The sequence below is a fragment of the Drosophila novamexicana genome, unplaced genomic scaffold, assembly GCF_003285875.2.
Source record: "Drosophila novamexicana strain 15010-1031.04,08,12 unplaced genomic scaffold, DnovRS2.1 tig00004560-arrow-pilon, whole genome shotgun sequence".
Taxonomy (NCBI): Eukaryota; Metazoa; Arthropoda; class Insecta; order Diptera; family Drosophilidae; genus Drosophila; species Drosophila novamexicana.
In genome coordinates this window covers 2,566,890-2,593,291 of record NW_020825054.1, presented here as the reverse complement: position 1 = coordinate 2,593,291, position 26,402 = coordinate 2,566,890, and the positions used below count along the sequence as shown (strand labels likewise).

General features: G+C 37.3%; 2 protein-coding genes across 2 annotated transcripts; one reads left to right on the top strand and one right to left on the bottom strand.

Annotated features, from left to right (window-relative positions):
- Positions 1-32: 32 nt before the first annotated feature.
- On the bottom strand, positions 33-21,463 carry LOC115770793 (atrial natriuretic peptide receptor 1). The gene is made up of 9 exons (XM_030716214.1): positions 21,332-21,463; positions 14,988-16,165; positions 11,113-11,227; positions 8,118-8,262; positions 6,054-6,480; positions 4,996-5,724; positions 4,761-4,925; positions 2,825-3,005; positions 33-2,361 (listed from the first exon to the last, which is right to left on the bottom strand). Exons 2-9 carry the CDS (start codon positions 15,922-15,924, stop codon positions 654-656), a joined length of 4,407 nt encoding a protein of 1,468 aa, XP_030572074.1. The 5' UTR covers positions 15,925-16,165; positions 21,332-21,463; the 3' UTR covers positions 33-653.
- On the top strand, positions 3,057-3,846 carry LOC115770794. Its single transcript, XM_030716215.1, has 2 exons — positions 3,057-3,439; positions 3,497-3,846. The coding sequence occupies exons 1-2, from the start codon at positions 3,190-3,192 to the stop codon at positions 3,799-3,801; spliced, it is 555 nt and encodes a 184-aa protein (XP_030572075.1). The 5' UTR covers positions 3,057-3,189; the 3' UTR covers positions 3,802-3,846.
- Positions 21,464-26,402: the final 4,939 nt, after the last annotated feature.

Sequence of the window (26,402 nt, the reverse complement as noted above, 5' to 3'; positions counted from 1 at the left end):
TTTCTTTAAAGAAACCGTTTTTAATACTTTACAATTACATTTATAATTAATTATATTAATAGTAATCAAGATCCGTAATTTTTGAACTAAAAGGAAATCAGTTTAAATGATTTATTTGTTGTTTGTTTTTATTTTGTTTTTTTTTTTTCTTCTGAGCGCCTAGAACGAATCTATTGAAGTAGAAAGTACATTTGAACAATTCGTTAAAAATTGTAAGCTTAAAGGAATTTGCATTGTAGTTTTAAAGAATTCACAAATTACATTTAAAGCTTTTTACACTACAAGCGCAAAACTTTTAAGCAATTTTTAAAATTTTCTAATTTTGAGTTTCTCACGGTTACGCTAAGGTCTGCTTTCTTAGATATACATTTTTTATTTTTGTATTACCTTATAGTGTGTTTTTCGTGAGTTGCAGTACAATGTATACAGTTTTAAATTTAAGGACTGCCCAATAAAAGTTGAGAATATATTCATGGTTAATAGTTCATTCATTCATTCATAGTTCATGGTTAAAAATGCACACGCTTAAAATGGCTATCAACTAAATTGTTCAACTTGGATTTAACTTATATATCACAAACAAGTACATTTAATATGCATCATTACTAGTAGGTACTATAGATGGGCCATTTGGCCGGTCTCTATGCTTACAGCTACGAGTTGATTTTAGCCAGGAGTGGCTGCGTCACGGCGCCACTGGTGGCACCACGCGCCGTCACCAGTGGCCTTGGACACTCTTCTGCCAAAGAGAGGTCATGTCCGTGAACATGGCAATTCGAGACAGTTGGTGGCTTGCAGAGAAGCTGCTTATAGTTCTTGACTAGATAGCCATACGGATCGTCACTGCTTAGATTTGGAATGTTTTGATTACTACGGCTGCTACCATTGCGCTCCAGATTGAGGGCCGTCGAGGCGGGCAGCGGTGGTGTCATGTTGCTAAGCAGCGGCGTTTCGTCGCAATCGGCGAACTTAATCCGCTGTCCGCTGCCCGTACTGCCAGTTTCCGGCGTATCGGAGGCATCGCTGCGGCTGCTCTTCAACAATGTTGAGATCGTAGGGGATGGCTTTAGGCGATTCCTAGCCTGCGGCGCAGGCTGCAGAATGCCGATCAGATTGGAATTGGAGTTGGAGTGTGCAGGTTGGCCGTGGTTACTGTGGTGATTCTTCAGCGTACCGCTCAGTGGGAGACGAAAATTGGCCAGCTCCCAGCAATCGGTTTCAGCTGCATCCGAGCTGGTTCTACCTGCCTCCATGCTGCGAAGCGAACGACTGCTAAAGATATCACATGGCTGCTGCTGCTGCTGTTGTTGTTGTTCAGCAGCCAAATAGTAATTGTTGGGCTCAGTCTTTTGATTCGGATTATGCTCAAAGCAGCTGCCATTTAGCTTGGGCGAACTGGAGCTAATCTTGCGCTTGACCCGAAGATCGGGTGAGGCTTCCTTCTCAGCAGCGGGCACAGCTATCGTCGGCACTGCCGCTGCCAATGTGCCCATGACGCCCAGCTCTGAGTATTGTTTGTAGAAGGTGTGCGTCTGACGCTGCGGTTGCTTAAGCGACGAGCGTCTCGTTAGCATCAGCTTGTTGGCAGATATGAGTGCATCCGGCTTGGGCACCTCGCCCTCGAGCCAATACGTCAACATTTCGCCCTTACCCTTCATAGGCACCAGACCACGTCGCGTTGTCAGAAAGCTGCCAAACTCGTCCAGCGCCAACTTGGTCGTTTCGCTTATGTGTATTTTCAGTGCTTCACCATTGGACTCCATGCGGGAGGCAGTGTTCACAGTGTCGCCAAACAGACAATAACGCGGCATCTTCTGGCCCACAACACCGGCTACACATGGGCCCGTGTGCAGCCCGATCCGCAACTTCAATCGATCGTCTGGTCTGTGGTGTATCCTAAAGTTATGCACCGCCTCGAGCAGTGCCAGGGCCAGGCGCGCAATTTCACGAGCATGGTAGTTCTCATTGCGTATGGGCAGACCGGATACCACCATGTAGGCATCACCAATAGTCTCCACTTTGTACACGTCAAAGTTCTCCACAATCGAGTCGAAGCAGGTATAGAGATCGTTAAGGAACTGAACTACTTGCATGGGTGTGCTCTCTGCCGAAATAGCCGTGAAGCCGACAATGTCGCTGAAGTAGATGGTCACCTGGTCAAAGGTCTCGGCCACCACCGGCTGACCACTAATCAATTGAGCAGCAACGCTCTGTGGCAGCAACTGATAAAGTAGCTTCTCGCACTTTTTCTTTTCCTCCAGATAGTCCTGAGTTCGCTCCTCGACAAGTTCCTCCAGGTTGTTGGCATACATTTCCATGCGTTTCAGCAGGTTGTCCACAATATTCCCAGTCTCGTTGTCCCTGTGGGCGCAAATTAAAATTGAATTATTTTTATTTAATTCGGCTATAAATCTTTTTATATCATATAAGTGCGTAAAGCCGCCCTCGCCCGTGACACGTATTAAATAAATTCTCTCAAAAAATCTTTCATACAACCATATTTTGCTAATTTGCCAATGATGAAAAACCTCAAATCGCTTTGAAAATAAGTTTGATGCGAAGCGTACACAATTTAAAGATACTCTCACATATTTTCAAAAGGCTAAAACAAATTTATACAAGTATATTAAATCTTCGACGTGCCGAATATATCTTTTCTTAGTCGTTTTGTAGTGTATTAAAAAATTTCGAAAGATTCAAATTTGCCGGTATACAGAAATAATTCTATTTATGCTTACAAAATGTGACAACAATTAACCTCGGTTCACAGATGTTCAAAAAGAACTGACCCACCCTGATTATACGTTGTTCAAAATAGTCTTACTTGTTAAACTTCCTTATCATAGACTTGAGCGTATTAAAGTCGGGCCGCTCCAATGGGTCTTCGGCCCAGCAGCGTCTTATGATGCCAATAACGTCCGCCTTGGTATCACCGCACGGTTCCAGCTCTGGACGGAAGGGCTTATTCAGTTGCGGTTGGTAGTTCTTAACCAGCTCAACGATTTCTGGAAGAAGTATATAGACCGCTCTGCATTATAATTCAGACAAATTTTTGTAAAAATTGTAAATTGTAAGTTATTTGTTTGTGTTTCAGTTCAGGGACTAACCCGAATATAATGCCACATAGGCCACTAAAACCGCACACTAACACACGCACAAATACACATAAATATACATTTCAATCTTAATATGTACTCGAAAACACAACATTTGGCACTTTTTTGCCCCTTTATAATGACCAGGGATACGGTCAGGCGGCAATCGACGGATGAACAATATAATGACAGACCTGGTGTCTGGCGCCACAATGCTAGGAATTGCCTGATCGTTGCCTTCTATTGTGAGCGTGAGGTCCAGGCGGAAGTTAAGATATTCAATCTGTTAATGCGCAGTGCTAGGAAAACTGCAAGCATTGACTTTGAGAAGAATGGGCCGAGAGGTTAGTCAATACGTGACTTTCAGGACTATCAAGGATTACGCCTAAGCTCCTTTTTAGACCCTACAGATGCTGCGGTTATATTTGGAGATTGTGATTGCGAAAAGATGCTTTGCGACGGGGGTTCATGCAAATGCGGCTGGGATAAGTCACGCATCGACTGGCTGTGGGAATTGGAGCAGCGGCAACAGTCCTGGCTGAATGAGAGCCAGAGGTCCATACCTCCAACAGCTCAAAGAGTGAAAAGTCGGGTAAAAGAGCCTCAAAAGAATATGGGCTGCTGGAAATGGCTGCGTTTTAATTGTGGCTGTGCCTCAGATACCGAGAGCTTTGATTTACCCTATCGCAGTAGCACTTGTTTATGAGTTGTTTTGATATCATTTTGTGTAATTTTCCACCAAAATAAAAACATAAAACTTTGTGTCAATTCATTTGCTCTTCAAATCGCTAACAACTAATTAGCCTCATGAAAATCAAATAAAATATTTATAAATATTTACAAAAAAAAAATAATAAATAATAATAAATAATAAAAAAATAATTTAGGCTGTAAAAAAATTATCAACCCGAAATAATCTGTATGCACATCCGAATTGCGACTCCTAAATCTTGCAAAACTTTTTTGTTTATGTTTCGAAAAGAGTTTCCAAATTTAAATTATAAGAAATATTTAGTTTTATATTTCGAGTAAATTTAGACTTAAGTGAAATTTTCTGAAATACTTTAGAATAATGAGCCCTTTTTTGATTGTTGTAGATTTTTGTGTGATTTTGCATTTAGAGCGACTGTTTAGAGTGTGTTAGTACATTCTGCTTATTTCCTGCTCACAGAACTTTAAAAGAGGGAAAAGTTATGCAAGTCATCTTTGTAAGACGGGCCCGTGCTGCACAATTCTATTTTTGAACTTATGAAGTAAGAATAAGAATCTAATCGGATACATCTTTCAATTCACAGCAATTCTCGAAAAAAATAAATTAAGAGAATTGGAGTGAAAAATATATTTAGCTAGAAAAATGTTATGCAATAATAGTGGATTCCAATATTTTTATTATTTGATATTAGCAAGAATCACATGTATGCATGTTGGAAAAAGTTGGGCCGTCACGTAAAAACTGGGGACGCGACCATATTTAGTTGGTACTCGACATATCTCGCTTTGGGACAAAAAGTTGAGAGTTATTCTAGAAAACTTAATAAACGTAATATGGCAATACAAAACTTTTTTTTAAATCTCCAATTTTGGTTCTCGAATATGCGCTTAAAGTTTTTTAGATGAAGAGACAAGGAGTGACAATTTCTATGCGAATAGTCAGTTGTTGCATACCTTGAGGGGTCTTCTCATGGGCACACTTGCCCAGATAGAAGGGGCCCTGCCGTGTGGTTATCTCATGCACTATGATCCCAAATGAATAAACATCGCCCTTCTGTGTGCCTTCGGGCGCACGTTGATTTTCAAGCCGTAACAGTTCAGGCGCAGTCCATAGGCGCTCTGCAGGTGGAAATGGTTACATATGATTGTATGTATATATTGGACGCCAGCTGTGGGCCAGGCCACTTACTTTTCCAGTAGGCATGGCTATTGCAGTTTTCAATATCGCTCTCGACATCGTGATGGGTGCGCCGCAGGCTATGCAGCCCAAAGTCGGTGATCTTGAGCACAAAACGTGAGTCTACCACGCAATTGGAGGACTTGAGATTGCCGTGGGAACGTATATCGGAGCTGTGTAGAAACTGCATGCCCCGCACAATATCGTGCATTAGCGACAGTTTGAACATCCAGTCCAGCTGAAATTGCTCGTTCTCCAGTATATCCTGCAGCGAACCTTTGGGACAGTATTCGGTAAGCAAAAAACTGCGACGCTGATCCAGGCAGGCGCCGTAGAACTTGACCAGGTGATCATGCTGTAAATCCTTCATGCGCTTCAATTCCAGCATTAGACTGCGCGATAGTATACCCTGAACATTTTCCAGCTCGATGGGTTTGATGGCCACCTTGCTTTTCCTGTACATGCCCACAGGTATGAAGATCTGACGGTCGCCATTTATAGAGCCCATGTCCTCCGACATGAGCGTCAGCTGGGAGCTCTGCTTGACCAACGAGTGAAAGGAACCGCGCATGCCATGATCTGCAGCATCCCGAAACATAACATCCTCCAATGAAACCTTCCAGCTCATCGAATTTATCTCGGCCTCGGCAATATAATGTCGATAGCCGAAGAAGAAGCATACGGCCATAACGATTACCATTATGCCAAGAATGATCGAAAGAATGGCATAGCCAGGCAGAGCTAGGAAAGATGACAGAATTGGGAAAAAGTAACGAAAATTTGTAGTTTTATTATTATTATTTTTTTATAAATATATATATATTTTTTTAAGATAACAAATGTTGCCAGTTGATGTGTTGTAGGTGTGCATAAAGAAAGTTTTTCTGTATTCAAACCAGCATCCTTCTGTTAGTAAAGGATACTGGTTCGAATTTGAGAAAGTCACTTTTTTTGTTAAAGCCGAAAGCCTCACTGTTGTTTTAAGTTAGATACATTTTTTGGGCTACAGCTGATATATAAAAAGTCAACTGCACAAACTAAGGTATTTAAGATCAAATATTATTACTTACAATTGTCCGGGCATAGCGAGCCATCGTAACCACAGATGGGGCGATCGGGTGGCGCCTGTTCACGACCACCAGCCCAATGTATTTCCTTTTCTGATGCAAACTCTAGACGATTGTGCAGGAAATGTGCGACAATCTCAAATCTGCCAGTGCTGGGATTCATGTCCAGCAAAGAATATGCCGAGATGCGATCTCCATTCGAGTCGATGGTCACGTTCCCAGTAATGCCCGTAAAGCTGCGATTCCACATGCGTCGCACCATATCGGTGCCGTTGATGGGTCTTGTGAGCATGCTGGGATCCTCACGGATGCTATCGTTGAGAGCGTTCGCGTAGAGGAGCACGCCATCAAAGAAGGAGGTTACGAATGCCGAAATTGGTTCATTCTCGCTGAACGTGTAATTGTATTTTGCCGAGGCGATGTCTTTGATCTGTAAATGGAGTACACAGCACATCAATCACAGCCAGCAGTAGTTCCACTTATCTGCGTGTTCTAGCCCTGACTATCTGCGCAATTCTGTTGCCTTAATTGCTTTGGCCCCCGTGAAATTGAATTACAACTACGCCGACAACAAATCGCAATGGCAAAGGCAACGCCAACTACTACATTGGCGAGCATTTGCCAGAATCCGTCGCACATTTCCAAGTTGTGCGTCGCGAGTCCATCAGCTTGTCGTCCAAGAGCCCCAAGGCAGCTTAGCCAGAATGGGCGAAGAATTTTTGCCAAGGCCCTCCTACCCCACCATAGCCGTTGGCATTGGAACAGGGAAATGCAACTGAAACCTTTATCAGAAATATTCTCATGCCGCATAAATCAAGGGCATGGCCAAACGCCAAGTCGCAGTCATGATCCTAATCTTTCAATTTTTTGCAAATGTCCCACAACTTTAATGCACGCTTGATATTTAATGTGTTAAATGTGCCTATGCAGTTTCATGACGATAGACGAACATGATTATATCGAAGCTTGTGTTTATACGCATCAGGAATATATATGCTTATAAGGCTTCTTTAATGCGTTACACATTTCGTGACAAATATGAAATACCCACAACTAGGGTATGACACGACCAAAGCACATTACGGAAACACGTGTTATTGTGGCCTGCTGAGTTGGTTAAGGTGCCGCTCAGAAGTTAGCCAACAAATGCTTTCAGAGGCTACACTTGGCTTCTTCTTTCCACACTCTGAAGTCAGAAATTGTTTTAAGAGGGTATATAAATGAAGATGTTTCTATATATTGTTATTTTTTTTACTGACCTCTTTAAGCCCATCTGACTAATCGATCTTTCGAGCTAGTTTGAGCTGGTAGTTCCCTAAAGATTAAGGGGCTGGTTTTGTACATGAATCTCTATGGAAATCATATTACGTGTTAGGGAACAGTTTAGCTAGTTAAATGTAGGAGACTTCTAAGTCGAGTGAATGAAATATTCTCGCTTGTTTGTTGGCGTTGTTGCCCTTGTAATTTCCTTGTACACCTACAGAAATATGTTTACAAATCCACAAACTGCTAAAAATATACGTACGTAGTTTGCTAGTAGGAAACTGCAAAGTGTGCTGGCGCTGAGCACGTGCACTGGCATAGAGTATGCATGAAGCTCAAATCAAAAAAATCGCCAAGAAAATAATAAAAATATAAACAAGGAGGAAGAATAGTCTCGGCACGCCGAAGATTAAACACTCTTTCAGACTTATGGATTAGAAGTGTTGTGATGCAAACGTTTTTTTCCCGAGTGTCCCTTTAGGGTTTATATGAGATTGTTTGATATGTTACGCGCGTGCAGACACGCTCATAATTATGAGAAAACGGAAAAGTTATCCAAAAAGTATTCGACTGATTCTTTTTATAGCGCTATATAATATAGTAGTAACACTTTAATAACAATTATTTTTTAAGCATGTTTGAAGTCAAGTGAGTTTATCTCAAAGAAGGTAGAAAATTATAGACCCACTGCAAGGGTACAAGGATTTAAAGTAATTTGCCGAAAAGAAGAATGTAAAAGACTCCATACGCTGGCAATTCAGTTCCAAAGCCAATGCAAAGCCCCCATTCTGCCGCGAAACTCACCTCATTAGATACCTTTGTGTAGGCGTCGTCATTTGGCTGCTTCGGCGTGACAGTTAACATGGCTGTGTAGGCCTTTTTGGCGCGTTCATTGTTGAATTCGGTGTCGTTCTTATCATACCAGGGCAGCGACGTCATATATGGCACTCTGGAATAAGGAAACGGGCAAACAAAGTTTTAGATGCATCAGATGAAGATACTTGCGCTTGTGTGTATGCCAGTGTTTGTGTGTGAATATGTGCTAATGTACCTAATTCGAGAGTCTTATCAGTTTGGTATTACAATGTGCCCCGCAGTTCGCACTGTCGCCTTATCAATGACTTTGCGTTTAGTCTTAGCTCCTGTCTGATATGCGTCATAAATTATTTATTTATAGAAATCTAAATTGCAAAACGAAAAACGATTTCTATCTCTGTCAGTGTCTGTGTAATTGCACCTCCCCACATACAGTGTCAATAAACGATATATAGATGCTGCGGTCGAACCCATTGAAAGTACTTAAAAAAAAAGGGTATGCTGTTTTTTGGTAAATATATGCAAGGGGCAGGCATGTATGTATGTCTGTCCTTCTATCTGTCTGTATGCCTGTATGTCTGTATGGGCAACTATTATAAAGCCTAGAGTTTCGAAATTCCTAAAACATAGTGTCAAGTTTTATGTACACAACAAGTTTAACTTTTTTCCTTTTCCTCGATATCTCCCTCAATTTCTATAATATCCGATGTTAATAAAGTTATTTTTTAATCTGAGTAGGGCCTTGGTAAATTTTTCCCGTGCTTGTTTCAAAAAGTTAGTTTCGTGTATGTGTTGGTCCGTGCCGTTAAAACCTGGTCCGAACCCACCTCTAATTTTAGGGTATTTGCCAATCGTGCACTACCGAATTTTGGTGTTTGATACAGAGTGTAAGTGCATGTACTTGTTATCAGTTAGAGTTTGTTTGTGTTACCAACCCAGTGTCAGCTGTTTTGCGCCAAGTCAGCGAGTGACACTTCTAGCAAATCGATTATGGATGGTAAACAGATTACTTTGCCCCGGCGGAACGGCGTGTGAAAGATTTATATTAGATAATAAAGGAGATCGAATTTATCGTATTCCAAGGCTGTTACTAGTTAACATTGTTAGAGCAGTGACTGACAAACTTTGGGTTGAGCAAATATTCAATTTTTCTATTTAAAGAGGCGGGAGTGCTTGTAGGCGCAATATTTTTGGCTCGATCCGTAAAGGCAAATGGCCAAATAAATTAATAACTGCGTGATTTTAATTTTTATATATTTAGGGTTTCAATTCTCTAGTTTCAATTGAGCAAACTAATATACCCTTTCACTATTCGTATAGAGTATAGTATTAAAGTAGAATGTTTAAATGGCTGAGTATTATATTGTATTAGGTAACTCCTAGGTTTTGAATGAATTCCTGACCCTTAAATGCAAAGCAACAATTTATCGGCTGTGGGCAACCACCAATTTAATAGAGTGTAAGGCAGCGCGTGCATAATGGAATTTATATCAGGAAATGCATTAGTTAATGCAATGGTGCACAGATCGATTTCTTATTCATTCGCACACTGATTACAAGTTCACAGAGGTTATGCGATTAGCCTGCCTTTTCAAATAGTTAACGCAAATAATAACCGAGTATTCGCTAATGTATTATTTGATTATTCGCTCACGTATTGAAAGAGAATCGGTCCCAACCATCTGCCCCTTTTGCTTCACCCATTTACTGCCGCGTAGTATGTGTTTGTAGACATATATAGTTATTCATTTTTTATTGTGCACCCCACCTCGAACAAATAGGTATAAAGTATAGTACGTGTTTTTAATGGTGTAGGAGTAACAGCCAGATGAATGTAGCTAGCCTGACCCTAAATTGTCATTGATTAAAAAAGGAATTAAAAAAGAAGTGTTCGTAATCAGAGCAGCTGCTTTATTTCTTGACATTATTTAGTCATCTGAAGCGTAAATATTTATTTAAAAGATTCCCATATTTGAGTGTCCATTTCTATGGCTCCCATCATTTCTAATCATTTTTAATCGATTATTCTGCACAGAAATTGTTGAGTGTCTTAATAAAAGACAAAAGAAAGATATATTCAAATCCTTTATAAATTTATTTGGCTTTTGGCAAGCATTTTCAAAAGAGTAATGATTGAAATGATCTCAATCGCTATAGGGTCTGATCAGCGAGTCGATCTAACTAGTTAGTCTCTATATTTGTCTGGCAGGTTCTATTATCTGTGAGTTTCTATTATCTATAAACTAATAAAATAGGTTTGAGTCCTATTGGAGAAGGCATTTTGCATTTGGCTGGAGCTGAGGTCAGAAGAAGCATCCACACTGTTTAAAGTAGCAATTTAATTGAAAGGGTATTTTGTAGTCCAGAAACTTTACAATAATGCTTTACTAGTTTCATCAAATGGCAATCCGCAAAGATAGCCTTGCAAAGAGTGGTTCACTTATATCAAATACAAAGAAGAGCTCATATGTGGGAGAGAGGAAGCAATGACTCAGCACTTTTAAGGTATCATAGTAGTTCGACAGCACCTATGTATCTGGAAGCGTGGCGTGGGAGGAGGGAGCGGATGGCTTTGGCTAAGCATATGTGTTGACGCATTTTATTTATTTTTATACAGGTCTTCATTGTTTGCTATCAGAGTTAATAATGGTCAAGTCAGACATGTGTCGAAAATCGGAATTTCCTCGTTTTATAAATAGACATTAATTGCTGACTGGTCACAGCGTCTTGGAAGCGCTCAAAGCTATTTTTGTTGGTCATTTTCAAAATTCATAATAACCTTGGCTAATGTGTATTATGCGCACTTTGCAAAGAATATTCAAAGTGCGCGTGTTTGGCGAAGTGAAAGGCCACAAACTGTAGCTATAAATGATCAGCTTGTGTGATTGTTGACGTTATTATAATAATAATTATTATTGCTGTTTTTGCTGCCCCACTTGGGCAGTCATATATATATTTATTTCATGCTCGTACTTGTACTTACCGCGAAAATAATTCAATATTGATGAATACGTATTCGCCGCTATCGATCATATTCAGCTCCTCGGCTGTCAGCATAATTTGACGTATGGACTGCGGATCGGCGCACATAATAACAACTGCAAGATGAAAAAAAAATATAAAAAATAAAGAAAACAAATATTAAAAAAAAACAAAAATGGGTACAACTGTTGCAAATTTCAGTTAAGAGTTTCAATAAGCCATCGCTTGTCATTAAGAATGTATTTATTTAATTGATATTTGTACGTTTTTATACCCTGAACCCATTAAAAATGGGTATAAGGGTATATTGTATTTGTGCGTAAGCACAACAGGCAGAAGGAAGCATCTCCGACCCCATAAAGTATATATATTCTTGTCAGCATCAATAGCCGAGTCGATCTAGCCATGTCCGTCTGTCTGTCCGTCCGTCCGTCCGTCCGTCCGTCCGTCCGTATGTATGAACGCAAGGATCTCAGAACCTATAAGAGCTAGAGACTTGAAACTTTAGACTATAGATGTAGATGATCCTAGTTCCCGCGCAGATCGAGTTTTTTTTCCGATAATCGATAATTTACTCCGTTTCCAAGCAATCGATAAAAATCGATATCGATATCCTGTTTTTTGGGCAATTTGGGTAAATAATAAGAGCTAGAGTCACTAAAATTGACATATAGCTTCTAAAATAGAATATATATATGCATTTGATGTTGGAAGAAGAGGGTTCAGGGTATCGCCTAGTCGGGAGCTCCCGACTAGAACCTCTTACTTGTTTTTTAATGTAATAAGGTAATTATTTTAATTTGTATATATTTTTAACATAGGTTTTTTTTTTTATTTTCCCTTTTTTTCAGTTGCTTCGACGTCAGTAGCTAATTTTTATTTAGTTTGAGTAAGTATATAATAAATTATTTGCTTTGAAATTGAGTCTTGCTTAAAAGCAGCACTTTGTTCATTGTCTTGTCATAAATGTGATGAAAACTGGTTCACACGGACCTCTATAAGTTGTCCTATAATTAAGAGATTTTTCGAAACGCGTGAGGCTTTGCTCAAAGAAATTTTTATCTTAGAAATTAGCAACAACAGCTTTCACTTATATATATAGATAATTGTTTCTCATTTCGTATATTAAATTTTTGGTGAGTTTTCTAATCACAATATTTTTTGTTTAGCAACAAAAGCAATTTCTCAACAAAATAAGATGTAAATCTATTTGAAAATAGTGACAGGGCTTGCCAATAGGCATTCAACTTGAAATTAATATCAATTTTCAGACAAGCGAATAATACATTTATTTGCAACCCACATATATTTATGAATATTTTGTAATTGATTTAATTAAAGCTGAATGCCACAGAGAATGCCATCAATGCCTTACAATATGGCACTAATGCACACATGCCACAAATTGCAAACAAACAATTTTTTAAATATTTACATTTGAAATTTACGCATGTTTATTCTTTAACTTAACAGCTAGTTTAGCTTGTTAACGCCATTTAGCAGAAAATAACAAATTAGTTAATTAATTGTGTTCAGTTATCTGATCATTTGCGGGCACAAATATTGCATCAGTCTGTTTATGCTAATATTTAATTGATAATTAAATAATAACAAACAATCTTGTTTGACAATTTGTAGTACACGCAATTAGCTACACCCCATAAAATTGCATTTTCCTCCTACTGTCTGAGGATTACTTTAATTATTTAAGAGCCAGTCAATTTGGCAACAGCCAGACGAAAAGCTCAGAACAGTAAATGATACACATTTGCACGTTTTTTCTATACCCTAGAATCAACAGAAAAGTTTTGAAAGGCTATTTAAACGTATTTCTAAATATATGTAAATTTGTAACTGATAAGACTTATTTATATTTAGTTATCGATGTATTATCATCTCTAAACATCAATTTTATTTATAATTACTATGAAATAAACTATTTACAAAAATCAACATTATAGAGATATAGATAGAATGTGTTTATTTGTAAATAGCAAAAAAAAAGTTAAAGTTAACTAAACAACATATTATTTATGTTTTATTTATCAGTTATAATGCAAAAAAAATTAAAAAAACTATAAAAAGTAGTTTTTTTATTAACAGAAGCCATTTTCTGAAGTCAACATTTTCAAGATATGTAAAAAATAATAAATTCGTGGTATTATATAGTTATAAATATTTCATTTCTATATATTAAATGGACTCAGAAAATTTTAGAACTCTGTACGGGGTATTTGCATTGCATTTCTTTCCACTTATCAATGTCAAGTGCAAAGCAAGGCTTGGACTTGATTTAATTATTCAAAGATGCCAAAAAGTAATTTCGGATGCAATGTACTAGAATATGATTCCAAGTATAAACTGATTATTGTTGTTGCTGATGTAAATTAAATGTCCGACCTTGCACGGTACTGAGTCATGGAGATATACATACTATATGTATATGATTTTTGCTCGTGTGTATAAATATTATAATTGTGAAGCTGCAAGCCCAAAATAATTCTGATCGCCGGCTTGTCATAAATTATATCGGATATATATTAATAAAAAATCATTAATAAAAATAACAAATTAGGCAATTAAAATGTCAATAAGTGTTTATGTCTATCCTTTACAATTTATTTGAAATGAGCGGCTTTTATTGTACGAATATTAAATTAATTATCACTTCATCAATAAAAATCAACGTTTATTATACTATATACATGTATATATATATATGCTCTGTACCTATTTAATTTCGACTCGGCCGCATTATAAAGAAAAAGTTCGAAACGCAGGTCAGATATACAGAAGTATTATCTGAGCCTTAAGCAAATGGTATAAAGAAATGAATAACATATATATTATCCGGTTCCTTATAATATTGTTAACACAAATTCTTTATAGCTCATATCATTTGATTAAAATACTTTCAATAACAAGTACTGAGGCAATTGACAAGTCAATGGAGTCTCCCAGACACTTGTATGATTTCTGATATTGTTTTGAAGTTTATGAATAATTTAAACGCAAAAGTCAAATAATTATCAATGTAGATTATTGGGGGCATGTACAAATTTATCAGCCGCATGCCCTTGAACTAATGTGACATTTTTGGCTACTTTCAAAGCTCGAATCTATTCTTTGTCGGTTTCTTAATGAGCTGAAATCTCCAATTCGAGTTAAGAACAAATTGGTATTTTTTTTTTTATATTTTGGTATTGTCCACAGAGCCATAATTATAAAGCCATAATTATGTTTTAATGTGCGCATTATTTCTGTTGGCATTGACTTAACGATATTTGCAGATGTGCCATCAGCATACTAATAAAGAGTATTTAAAATGTGTGACACACATTAGGTCTAGGCAGAGGGTATTCATGTTTAGCCTTATATTTGCTTAATTTAAGCTTTTGTATTAATTCAATATACACATAAAGGGACAAGCACGTATTGACACAGCTGCCTATATTTATAGACGTAAATGGTTCAAAATACACAATACGTTTTGTTTGGGGCCTACGCCCGGCTCCACAACCAATAATACCCATAGAGTATGTTGGAGTGCCACCAACCAGTTATTGTTATTTCGAGATCAATTTTCAAATATATTTGTGTACTCTGAACCATCTTTGCCCATACTCAATTGGAATGGTTATAATGTTTTTCTGCAAATGTATAAAACAGATATTAGGAAACTTCCTCATTAAGTATTTTTTTGGAGACCTTCTCCCATTCTCAGGAGGATGTTAGAACGCTTGCAAAAGGATCTAGTTGCATAGGTCCTCCTAACTAAGCTTGGTCTACATAATTTGCATGGGAAAACTTACAGCTAGCACCTGCAACATAATTTAACCAAGTTCTGAAGGTATACAACCCACCAAGGTCACTTACTTCTTGTCCGCATGGCCACATTCCGGAGCAGTCGTATGATATATGCCTTGGTCCAATGCGCAGTATCGAAGCCGAGTTGATAAACCGACTCCTTCTCGATGGTGGCATGTATTGCCGCCAGGCACAGGAAACACACCGAGTTGCCTTTTATTTTAGCATTCTCGTTCTGATAGATTAGGGCCGTGCGTGTCCAGTTGTAGGTGCTTAAAATGGCACGAACCATGTTGCCCAGATTATTGACCTGGGCGCCTTTTAGCCTGGTCAAAGTTGAGTAGCTCTCCGTCTTTTTACTGAACTCTCCGGCATTGCCTCCGGTCGTCAGTAACGGAATCTGCCAGACATCGGCATACCGCGAGATTGGCGCCAGCACGTACTCGCAAGGCAGACCAAAGATTGCGTTCATCTCCGGCCACTGTGTATAAATCTCAAAGAAGCCCAACGGTCCATATGTAGAGGAACAAAATGTGTCACGTGAGATCAGTGTAATATCAATTTGAACGCCACCAACGAAACCCAAGCGTTGCACATGCGCAATGCCCAACTCCAGCACGGGCAGCACCTTGGGCATGATGCAGTCGTTCTTGTTGTCCGACTCCACTGACGGCAGCAGTGCCACAAACACCAACTGGCGCCGCACCACACGTCCGCCATGATGATGATGATGATGACTGCCCTGGCTGTCAGTGCTGGGAAACTGCTGCACCAGCTGCGTTCGCTGGGACTTGTGTGCATTCCTCGTGTCGGGCACTTTAAAGCTGTGCACGTCCGTTATGGTCCTGATGCTGGCCACGCTCGCAACGCTGTCCACATCGTAGAACCAGGCATACGCCGACGCCGGTCCGGCTCTCTGACTGGGAACCAGTAGCAGGAGCAGCAACAGCAGCAGCTTCAGAAATTGTTGTCGTTCTTGCGGCTGTCGCACAATGTTGCTGGACATTCTGCGACAGCTCGTCTTAGTTGAGGCTTTCTTCGATGCGTTCGATTATCGTTGCTGCCAGTTATTTGTTTAACAATTCGTTTTATTTAATTTTTTTAAGTGAACATCGTCGTGGTATTTTTTTCGTACTCGAGCATTTGGCAAGCGTTACATTAAAGGCAATCTCATTATTTTTGACGATTTATTTAAAACTGCATTTTCGTTTCGGTTTTTAGAAATTTTTATAAATCTCAGCGACTGCCTGCAACAACAATTGAGCAATTAACGCACAATTCTTTATTATTTATTATTTTTTGTGTAATTGTGTTTAATTGATATTTTATTCAGCGCTTACGGCTTCACGTGTGCGCACTTAAATTTGATCTTTGTTTGCACATTATTTTTGTGGTTTATTAATAATATTATTTTCACGTATTATTGCACTCTTAATTATAAAAACTTTTGACTGAATAATTTATTGACGCTGGCCGTATGTAATTCAGAATTTTTCAGAAGTTTTATTGTAACTGTACTCATTTTTTATTCCGTTATTTATAGGTTTAAGCAAATGTAAAGAGAATATAACAACAATTGCTTAAGAAAGTTGTTACAAGAAAAAAACATTAAAATTTATTCGAACATACATTCTTAAAAAGTCTCTAGTGAGCTGCACACTCATCTACTTTATGCATTTTCAAAGGTTGAAAATAATATATTTTGTATTCTATTTTTAACAATTATTTTGAGATCGATTGTTGAATACCCCGAAGATTTATAGTTAAATTGCAACTTTTTTTAATTAAATGAAAAATAAATAAAAAGTTTAAATTTGAGCAATAAATTGATTGCCAATAGCAATTTTAGCCGAGACGAAATCCGTTTAGAAAGAAAAGCACAAAGAACTTGTTCTGTTTTGCATTTTTGCTGAACTTTTTATTTAAAAATACAGACATGAAATTTACGAGTTGTGAAATAAAAAACACAAAAGGGCTAAAAATAAACCAGCTACGGCGTTTACAATTCTATTGACCTTCACTTTTATTTTTGTTGTTTTTTGTTTAATAATACACGTTGGAGAATATTTGTATTAAATACTGGCACGTATTTAACTGCCTTACAAATTTAATAAGCGCGTGGATGATAAATATAAAAGTGTACCCACGTCAAAAAAGTATAGATCTTTGGAGAGTGCCCTGTCATAGTCAGAGAATCGTGGATTCCAATCGAATCAATAGATTTCATTTTTTTTTTTTTGATGGCAAACCCTCATTTCGGATGCGGATGATAATCTACAGCTAAGTCATAATGAGCTGCTGCTAAAAATAGCCACAACACAAAAATGACCTCAAGCCATGCCAACTGGCCACAAGAAACAATAGTATTAACAGAATAAATATACGAAAGAAAAAAATTGCAACAAAAGATTGGCACAGCGATTCGAAATGATGCCCTAAGCCCTAAGAGTTTGTAAGTATTATTTTGTATTTATTTTTTTTTGTGCCAACTCTAAAAGTAAAGAAAACCACGTTTGAAGCAGTTTATTTTGCTTTCGGCACAATTGTTGCCCAGCTCTTTCATTTGCTAGTATTTGCGACCTCAACACTGACTGAACTGTGTGTAGGCCCTGAAGCAAGATTTATAATTAAGCTCAAATTTATTTAACGACAGGGCTTCTGTTTTGAAGTCGTAATTGTAAAATAATTTGATTAACACCTAAAGTTGAATTTGAAGACTGCTACGAATTGCTCTCATTGATTTTGGGTTTCATTTGCATTTCTGGCTATTTCAAATCTTTCCAAATAACTAATATTCTCTGTAAATATTAAAGACGTGTGTGAAGCGTATATCTATGGAAAAAATCTATTCATTGGAATTGTGTAAAAATAAATTATATATAACGGGCTGGAGAATATATAGTTTAGTCCTCCTAATTACTTTGTAAGTGTAACTTGAAAGGACTAAGATACAAATTTTTGTATGTAGGTTTTCGTGTAGTGTACACAAATTAGGAATATTTGCATTTTTTGCTACAGCCCGCCATTTCCCATCAAAATTTAAATTGAAAACTCACTTTTAGATTAGACAGAGCCCGACGCTTTGGTATAAAGAAATACGGGTCTGCACATATATATCTTTTATAAATACACAGAGTTTGCTTTATCCATTACTCATTGTCAATTGCTGACCAGCTACCAATTGAAAGCCCACATATTTTTATTTTTAGAAAGAGCCGGAGACCATAATATGGGTCAAATCACTTCGTTCCCAAACTTTGGTCGCATGCAGGAAAAATACACGTAAAATATCTTGTTGCCAACTTTTTTTTTTGCATGTCTTTTACTTTTGTACATTCGTTTTCGAATGTTCAATTTCCTATGGTCGTGGGTTTTATAATTTTTGTATTTATTTATTTGGTTTTTTATTTTTTCTTTTGGAACAAAGCAGATCTTAAGAGCTTACACGTGCCGTAGATTAACAGATCGGTCGCCGGGCAGCCGCAGAGCGGGCGGAAAGCTGCCCGTGGTCAGCGGTCATTAGTGTTGGCTTGTTTGTGTGCCGTTAGAGCTGCGGACAGTTATTGACAGGTGAGCTGCGTTTTAATTGTTGTTCGCGCAATGATTATGAATTATGAGCTTATAGTATAAGATTCTCACCCAGCGATCCATCATGACTCAAATGTGCAGACGAACCCACCTATTCAAATGCATATATGTTTATTTTTGTCTATTTGTTTCGTCTTTGCCTGCCAAATGCCAAATTCACACACTTAACAATTCGTTTACTTGATTTCGACCAGCCCCTAAATTAGTTCTCCAAATCGGAAACTTACGTGAAATACGCACAGCAAATGGACTCTGTCGAATCTCTTGGTAAGCTCGAATTATGAATATTTTTAAATTTTTGTTTGTCTGTGCGTTTTTAAGTAATTTGAGCGGCATTCTATGGCTATTCGGGTTCTTTTTTTGAGCATTCCCCAGCCTGTTCGACTGTTTTTATTTGTTGGTTAATATTTTTGTTTTGGTTGTTTCTGCCGTTAGCCGTTTGTGTTATATATGAGCTGCATTTGTTTTGATATAATTTTTGCTGTCTTGCAAATACGAACGGAACAATTAAAATAACAAAAGTTCGATGAAACTGACACATAAAAAAACTATAATAAATGTGCTATTATTGTAGCTAATTGTAGCTATTAAACATTTTTTGTCGTCTAGCGTAACGTATTAATTGAAATTATAAGTGCACCCAGGTCAAAAAGCGCGCCAAGTTCAGCTACAAAGCTGCTCAAATTCCTAACACGCATCGTTGCATTGAAAACTTTTGGTGGGTTTGAACAAGCGACCCCCGTTTTGTTGGCCCGACGATTCAACATAACAGCCTCGCAGGCTCATGATGTTCGCAAAGAGAAGAAATGAATGCTTGGTTGCGGATATGAACCCCAATCACTTAAATCACTTTCGCCCGAAGAGGAAGTATCAGTAGAAATTCGAGCATTCTAGCTCTCTTTTATAAACAATGTCTGTAGTTCAATGACCACATTATTTACGCAATTGTCGCTATTATCTGAGAGCATATCAAGTTTATAAGAATGGGTTGCTGCACAAGTATTTATAAATAAATTGATTTTCTGAGCTTAATACAAAATCAATTCGACTGCCTCAATAAAATCGCTGGCGTTTAATTACCGAAGCTCTATTTCCTTTATTTATTTATGGGTTGGACGTCTAAGTCAATCCATTCAACTCGTCTTGTTCCAATTTTTTTGTAATGCAAACAAAATCGGCAAAGAGCAAGAAAAATAAATATGTGGTTTTGGGACAATCTTCAAGAAAATAGACATGGTATATATTATGAATTTGGGAACCCATTTCCACGGAAGAAATAATAATAATATAATAAACATATTTCATATCTTCGTGAAAATTATCTAGGGCATGTTTAATGTTTAAAATAAATTTGTTATTTCTTTCTCAGGGAATTTAACAAAAAAAATGTATTCCCTTGAACTTTGTAAATGCATTTAATTTAAGCAATAATAAAAGAGAAACTATAAAATATACGTTGAAACTGTTATTAAGATAATTTTGGTGAGAATTCTTTCAATTAAAATATATCTCAAAAAACAAAGTTTACTTGAAATATGCTTAAAAATTGTTAAGATAGATTTATTTAATATTTAATGATAATATCGTAGCATGTACTTTTTCTGCGTTACATTAGCCGAGTTTCACGAAATAATCAAGTTGAATTGCCGTCCGAGCAATACATCAGAGCAAATAGTGTTCGCAACAACAACTAAGTATATACCCTATACAAGCATTTAGCTGAGCATGACAAAACATATATATGATCGATAAATTTCAAGTACGACGCGTCTGAGAGACAAAGCGGCGTCGCTTTTGTGATTTGGGCCAGAATTGATAGTTTGTAGCTAACACAACTGCTGCGACTGTGCGATGAAAAGCACCAACAATTAATTATAAATCAATTAGTTTGCAATATACGCACATATAAAGAAACTAGAAGCACACGAAACGAAATTCCAATGAAAAGTACATTTTTGCTAGCAAACTAGTTTTGAGGCAGCGAAAAATTAGTTTTAGCATTTGTTTGGCTAATCGAGCGTGATTTTAATTTTCTTTTCGGTTGCACAAAATGAATGTGGACGTAATAGAATCTACTAAAGCATAGAGTTTGATTGCATTAGGCTCAATGAAAAGTGAAAAGTTTTGAAAATGACATTCAATGCATTCTTTTATTTATACTGAATAATTAATTGAATGGCCTTTAGCCATAAACGAACCCGAATTCCCCTTAAACGAATGAATATAAACAAAAGAAACACAATGTAGAAAGCATTTCATAATAGTTCCATAAATGTCGAGCTTTGTTTAATTCGTTATTTAAACTACGGCCACAAGTAAATGGCCCCAAAAGGGCGCCAAATTTCTTGTATACACTTGAATATTCGGCAGAGATTTTAAACAGAACAGAAAAGATGCATTATTAGGCGATAATATTGCCCAATCAATCGATCAATGAGTAACTGGAGTACACATTTCCAATCAATTCCATGGAATTATCATTCATGAACGTTTGTCAAAGGTTGCAATCGTTGAGTGCTAATTGCTTCCAAATCAGAGTGCGTTAGTCTTTGATTTCTTAGAATTGTGCAGCTTCAGATAAAAATAACAACATCTATATTATATCTGCGAGAAGATAAAAATACGTGTGTACTTGTTCATATAGATTAATGTCAAGTACGTTCGCACAGATAAGGAATCGAACGCGAACGCACTTCACATTTTCTTTCTCATTTTATTTCAATTTCACTTTTTAGTCGCCGCAATTTGCTGGCTATTTATAAAGTCCACTTCACAAAGTCTCTGTAACGGACCTCGTTTTCTATTTGTATTATATTTATCTTTACTTTGCTCTAAGCATCCAAATTTTAAGGTTATTTTATTTTATTTTTATTTTTTTTTGTATGTTAAGTTACATTCACCGCGACGGTTTCCGTATCCCAATTGAATGCGTTTTGAAATTATTCTATTTATTTTCAAAGTGTAAAAAAACGCGCGTTTTGTTTTCCGTTGCGTTGAGTCTTGAGTCGAAAACCGAACTAAACGCACGAACCCTCTCCCAGACCCGGTCAGACGCATCGACGCGTCGCCAACGTCGACGTCGACGCCGACGGCGATGCCGCCAACGAGGCGACGCAGCTGGACGCCGAGGAGAATGCGAACGAAATCGTATGTAAAAACGTAAACGATACCGTATACGTAACGCAACTGCAGCAGCGGCGGCGACAGCAGCAGTAACGCGAACGTCAAAAGCGCGGCTCACACGATCCGTTTTGAATGGAAAGCAAGCCGCATAATGCAAAGCGTAACAAAATGAACGCTTTAAACAAAATCGCGCACACAAACAACAACTGTCATTCTCTAGCGAGTTCACATACACTCAGGTACTTTGATTCACAGTATTGGTGTTTAGAATTCTCAACAAGTTAAAGCATCGAAACAGTGGCAAGAGTGGACTTGATTGCAAAGTGTGCTAATGATTTTTTTGAAATAAGTAGTAGGTAATCAGATAACCTGCATTTTGCTATACTTGTTCATTGTTTGGTGTTGTTTGTTGGTTATAATATACAAAAAACAAAAATAAAATAAAAACACAATAGCCTTGAGCCGGCCAGCTTACAATTTATTAGCTTATTCTTTAATTTAACCTATTAGAACCTAATATTTGTGAATTAACTATAATAATTGTATGTATATAAACATGTTTTCCATATATAAAATTTCTGATTTTTTATTATTGAAAACAAATTTAAATAAAAATGCCAAAGCATGACCTTTGATTAATTTATATACATTAATAGACTATCCTCAGACTTTTTCAAATATGACATTATTATCACTGCCAAAACGACAAAGTCAATGCTACCCCTTCAAATATTTCAAGCGAGCACAACAAAAGGAAATCATTCAAGTTGAACTTGGAACATAATTTATTCTTAACAGCAGTTTTTGTTGTCGTTGCACTTGATACCTTATCTGCACATTGTGGAGTTTCAATTTGGATACGTGCGTGATGCAGTTCATTTGCTTAGATTACTCAAAGCACACACAGATACACACAAGCACTCATGCACATATCATACATTCTCAGCATGCCACGCCGAAACAGTTGTAACTGAGTGCGGGCTTCAGAGGGTACTGGTGTGTGTATGAGTGTAGGGCAGGATTTAATTCTGTGCTTTTCCTTTTTATACCCCAGTAGAAGGTATTATAATTTTGTCACGAGATGTGTAGCGCATATATGAAGGTGGATCTGCTCTCAAAGAGTACATATATGTTTATGCATGATCAGTATCGATAGCCGAGCTGATATATTCATGTCTGTCGGAATGGACCATTATATCATGTAGCTGTCAGAAGAATGATTGGACCAAAATTAAATGTTTGTTTTTCAAGATATCTTGAGAACGAATCACATTAACAAGCTTTCTATAAATGAACAAACCCTTATCAACATTGGTATATCTTAATAATTTTTTTTAAAGATATCTTGTTTTTCAATATCTCTGCCAATCTGTTTCACATCGGTCTACTGTACGACTGAACTTAAAAGGGTATTTGATCATCTAAGATGCCTAAGATGGCTGGATATCCTTTGTATTTTTTGTTTTTATTATTATTTTTTATTTTATACTGCCGCAAGGCACAGTTGAACTTAATAAATCATATGCCTGAGACGAAGGCGGCTTACGGGCAAGGACATAGCGATTGAGTCTTATCTGGCACGTGCAATTAATATCAATGGGTGTGGCTGTGTGTGAATGTGTGTGTTTGTGAGCAAGCGTGTTATGACACACTTGTTGCCCAACATATTTTGGCAACTCATCTGGTGCTGGTCCGTATTTCATTTATCTTTTAGCAGCTGGATTTCGGTAATTGTTTGCCATAAATTCGCGCTGAGCTGGCAGAATATGCATTTTTTTTGTTATGATGCACACCCACACACAAACGCACTTTGGTACGCTGATTTTTTATTGTTTAGGTTGCGTTTGACTTCGTGTGCACTTGGGACCGGGACCCAGGCGAATGTGATAGAAATTAGTTTCTTGCTCCTGTCTCTTGGCAGCTCGCATAAATTCAATGGCAATTTCCAATTTCCTGACACGAAACCAAATCAATCGACTACGCACAATGCCTGGCAATACTGTTGCGAATAGCAGATAGATAGGATTGCTTCCAGCAAAGAACAGATTTCAATCAAATGGCGAAGGATATCCGGCTGTATACGGCAGATGGAAGAATCAATGCAAAATGTCAGCTTGGGTTGTTTTGATGGACCCAGGTAGTATGGCTTTACGTATGTGTTCGTGTGGTATTAATTTAACATATTTACATGTCCTTTAGAAATAAAATTATTGTATTTTATTCCATTAAATAATAGTAAAATTCATGAACACGAAATGCGAGTTTGCAATCGCAAACCATTGAGCACCAGCACTGTGTAAAACGTTTCAGGCTTGTATACGCAACATGCTTAATAACGTGTAGTTCAAATAATAATTATAATAGTAATAATAATAATAATAATAATAATAATAAAATTAATAATAATAATAATAATAAAAATAGTAATAATAATAATAATAATAATAATAATAATAATAATAATAATAATAATAATAATAATAATAATAATAATAATAATATTAATAATATATAAAGGGAGGCTGATAAGCACAGCAAATCAAGCCGGTCGACTAGAAATCGTACTATTTTATAATAATCCACATGTGTATAACAACAATTCAATTATTTATTTACTATTGCCCAATATGCAATATATACAATATGCGCACCATATTTTATCTCCACCCAAAATTCGCATCTGAAGAATGTTTAGATAAATTATATGGTACATGATGATTATGATTAAGAGCTGAGTCTAATTCATAGGTTTTTTGAAGAATCGCCAGTTTTCGAATTTCGGTTAAATAATATTTCAGTTTTTCTTATTAAGGTTCGGAATTGTCTTACAGGTCTCCGTAAACAATAATTACTGGATCGATGGGAAAGCTTTAAGTTAACAAATTTTAAACTGTTCTTTTAATTTAATTCAAACAATATTCAGTTCACAGGAATAACGATTCAATTGCCATCTGAGTGTTGAGGGACATTATAAAATACTTTGCAGTATATTCCTTATTGATAATAACAACCTTTCCATCAAATCTAATATGCAGCTCCTATTTTCTTCTAACAATACCATTACAACTACGGACAACTACAGTTGGCATGGGTCAATCAGCAGTTTAGCACCATTTCACTACCAGCAATCCACATAAATTGTCAATAAAATGCGTATGAGTCAATTGCTTTGACAAACAAATTGAATATGTTGCGTGCTAAATATGTAAACGATTTGCCTTAATTCGAGTCCGGGCCTTGGGTCTGTTCTGTGTGAGAATTGAAAAAGAACCGACAAGTGCTGAACGCGATGACAAAACAAAAATGTCATAGCCAAGAAAGGCCCTGAAATGTAAGAGTTGAAAATGAAAAGCAGTAAATGTAAACGACTCCCTTTCCGCCTTTCAATAATTCCACAACTTCATAACACTCTTCTAATCGATTCTTGGTGTACATGCTCGACTTTGCCAGGGCGCGTCGACTTTATGAAAAGTGTCATAAACGTCGAGTTTTCACGATGATCTTTGAAATAAGCTTACCATCCGCTCGGATGATTAAGAAAATTCGAATGCAAGCATTTTCCACTCCCTTTCCACAGTTGCGGGTGGAATTATGCAAAACAACCCAGGCTGCACATACATCACATAACGTGACTACAGCAACAATTTAGCGTCCAAGCTCTAGATCAGTCAATCAGTCAGGTCTAGTATTTTTGTATATATAGTCAAATCTTACATAACGGAGTGCTCCTTTAACCCGGCAGGTCCATTGACCAGACAAATTTTATAGATGCAGACTTTATAGTTAGCTTTACTTGTTGTTCATGTTAAATATCAAACAAATATGCGTATGCAAGAACACCCATTTCTAAAAAGGTTTAACTGCAGGTTAAATAATTAACAATTATGTCAAGGGACCACATAAGTTTTCCTATTTCGAAAACTAGTTTCTGGTTTGTTTTTACCACTTTGTAACTCCCAAAGGGTAATTAAAATCAATACACGTCAACGCTTTTAAGTTGAAAAGCAAAGAAAAATACGAAACTTCATTTTTTAATAATGCACCAAAGGGTTCATTAATTCTAGTTGTATTTTTGATAGTCGGAAACTTTACAATTTTTAATAAAATATTAAGCAAAAGTATGTCTCATACAGCAAAGCGCTCTAAACTTGTACGCTTAACTAGGCTTTCCAATAAAATTGGCCCTGCCATTTGGATATGTCCTGGCAATGGCTTCGCTGTGGTCGGCCATGGAAAGTCCTCCCACCGCTGTGCAGGTGTCAGTGTGTGTGTGTGTGTTTGTGCGAATGTTTTTGAGTGGGCATGAGTGGCTGTGAATGCTTTACGACCGCGCCGCGTGGCTGTTGCAAGGAAATCTTGACCAAAACCAACCACAACAAGTAAGAGGTTCTAGTCGGAAGCTCCCGACTAGGGGATACCCTGAAACCTCTTCTTCCAACATCAAATGCATATACATTTATATATTCTATTTTAAAAGCTATATGTCAAGTTTGGTGACTCTAGCTCGTTTTATTTACCAAAATTGTCCAAAAAACAGTATATCGAACGGAGGAAGTTATCGATTATCGGAAACAAACTCGATCCGCGCGGGAACTAGGAGCATCTACTTCTAAAATTTCAAGTCTCTAGCTCTTATAGGTTCTGAGATCCTTGCGTTCATATATACGGACGGACGGACGGACGGACGGACAGACAGACGGACATGGCTAGATCGACTCGGCTATTGATGCTGATCAAGATTATATATACTTTATGGGGTCGGAGAAGCTTACT

Bases quoted from the DNA above. Each gene is read 5' to 3' on its own strand.
- LOC115770794 (XM_030716215.1), top strand. From the start codon at position 3,190: ATGTACTCGAAAACACAACATTTGGCACTTTTTTGCCCCTTTATAATG. The intron at 3,440-3,496 runs GTTAGTCAATAC...GCTCCTTTTTAG, and splicing joins TGAGAAGAATGGGCCGAGAG to ACCCTACAGATGCTGCGGTT.
- LOC115770793 (XM_030716214.1), bottom strand. From the start codon at position 15,924: ATGTCCAGCAACATTGTGCGACAGCCGCAAGAACGACAACAATTTCTG. The intron at 8,263-11,112 runs GTAAGTACAAGT...TCCTTATTCCAG, and splicing joins AATATTGAATTATTTTCGCG to AGTGCCATATATGACGTCGC. The intron at 2,362-2,824 runs GTAAGACTATTT...TTGCGCCCACAG, and splicing joins ATGATAAGGAAGTTTAACAA to GGACAACGAGACTGGGAATA.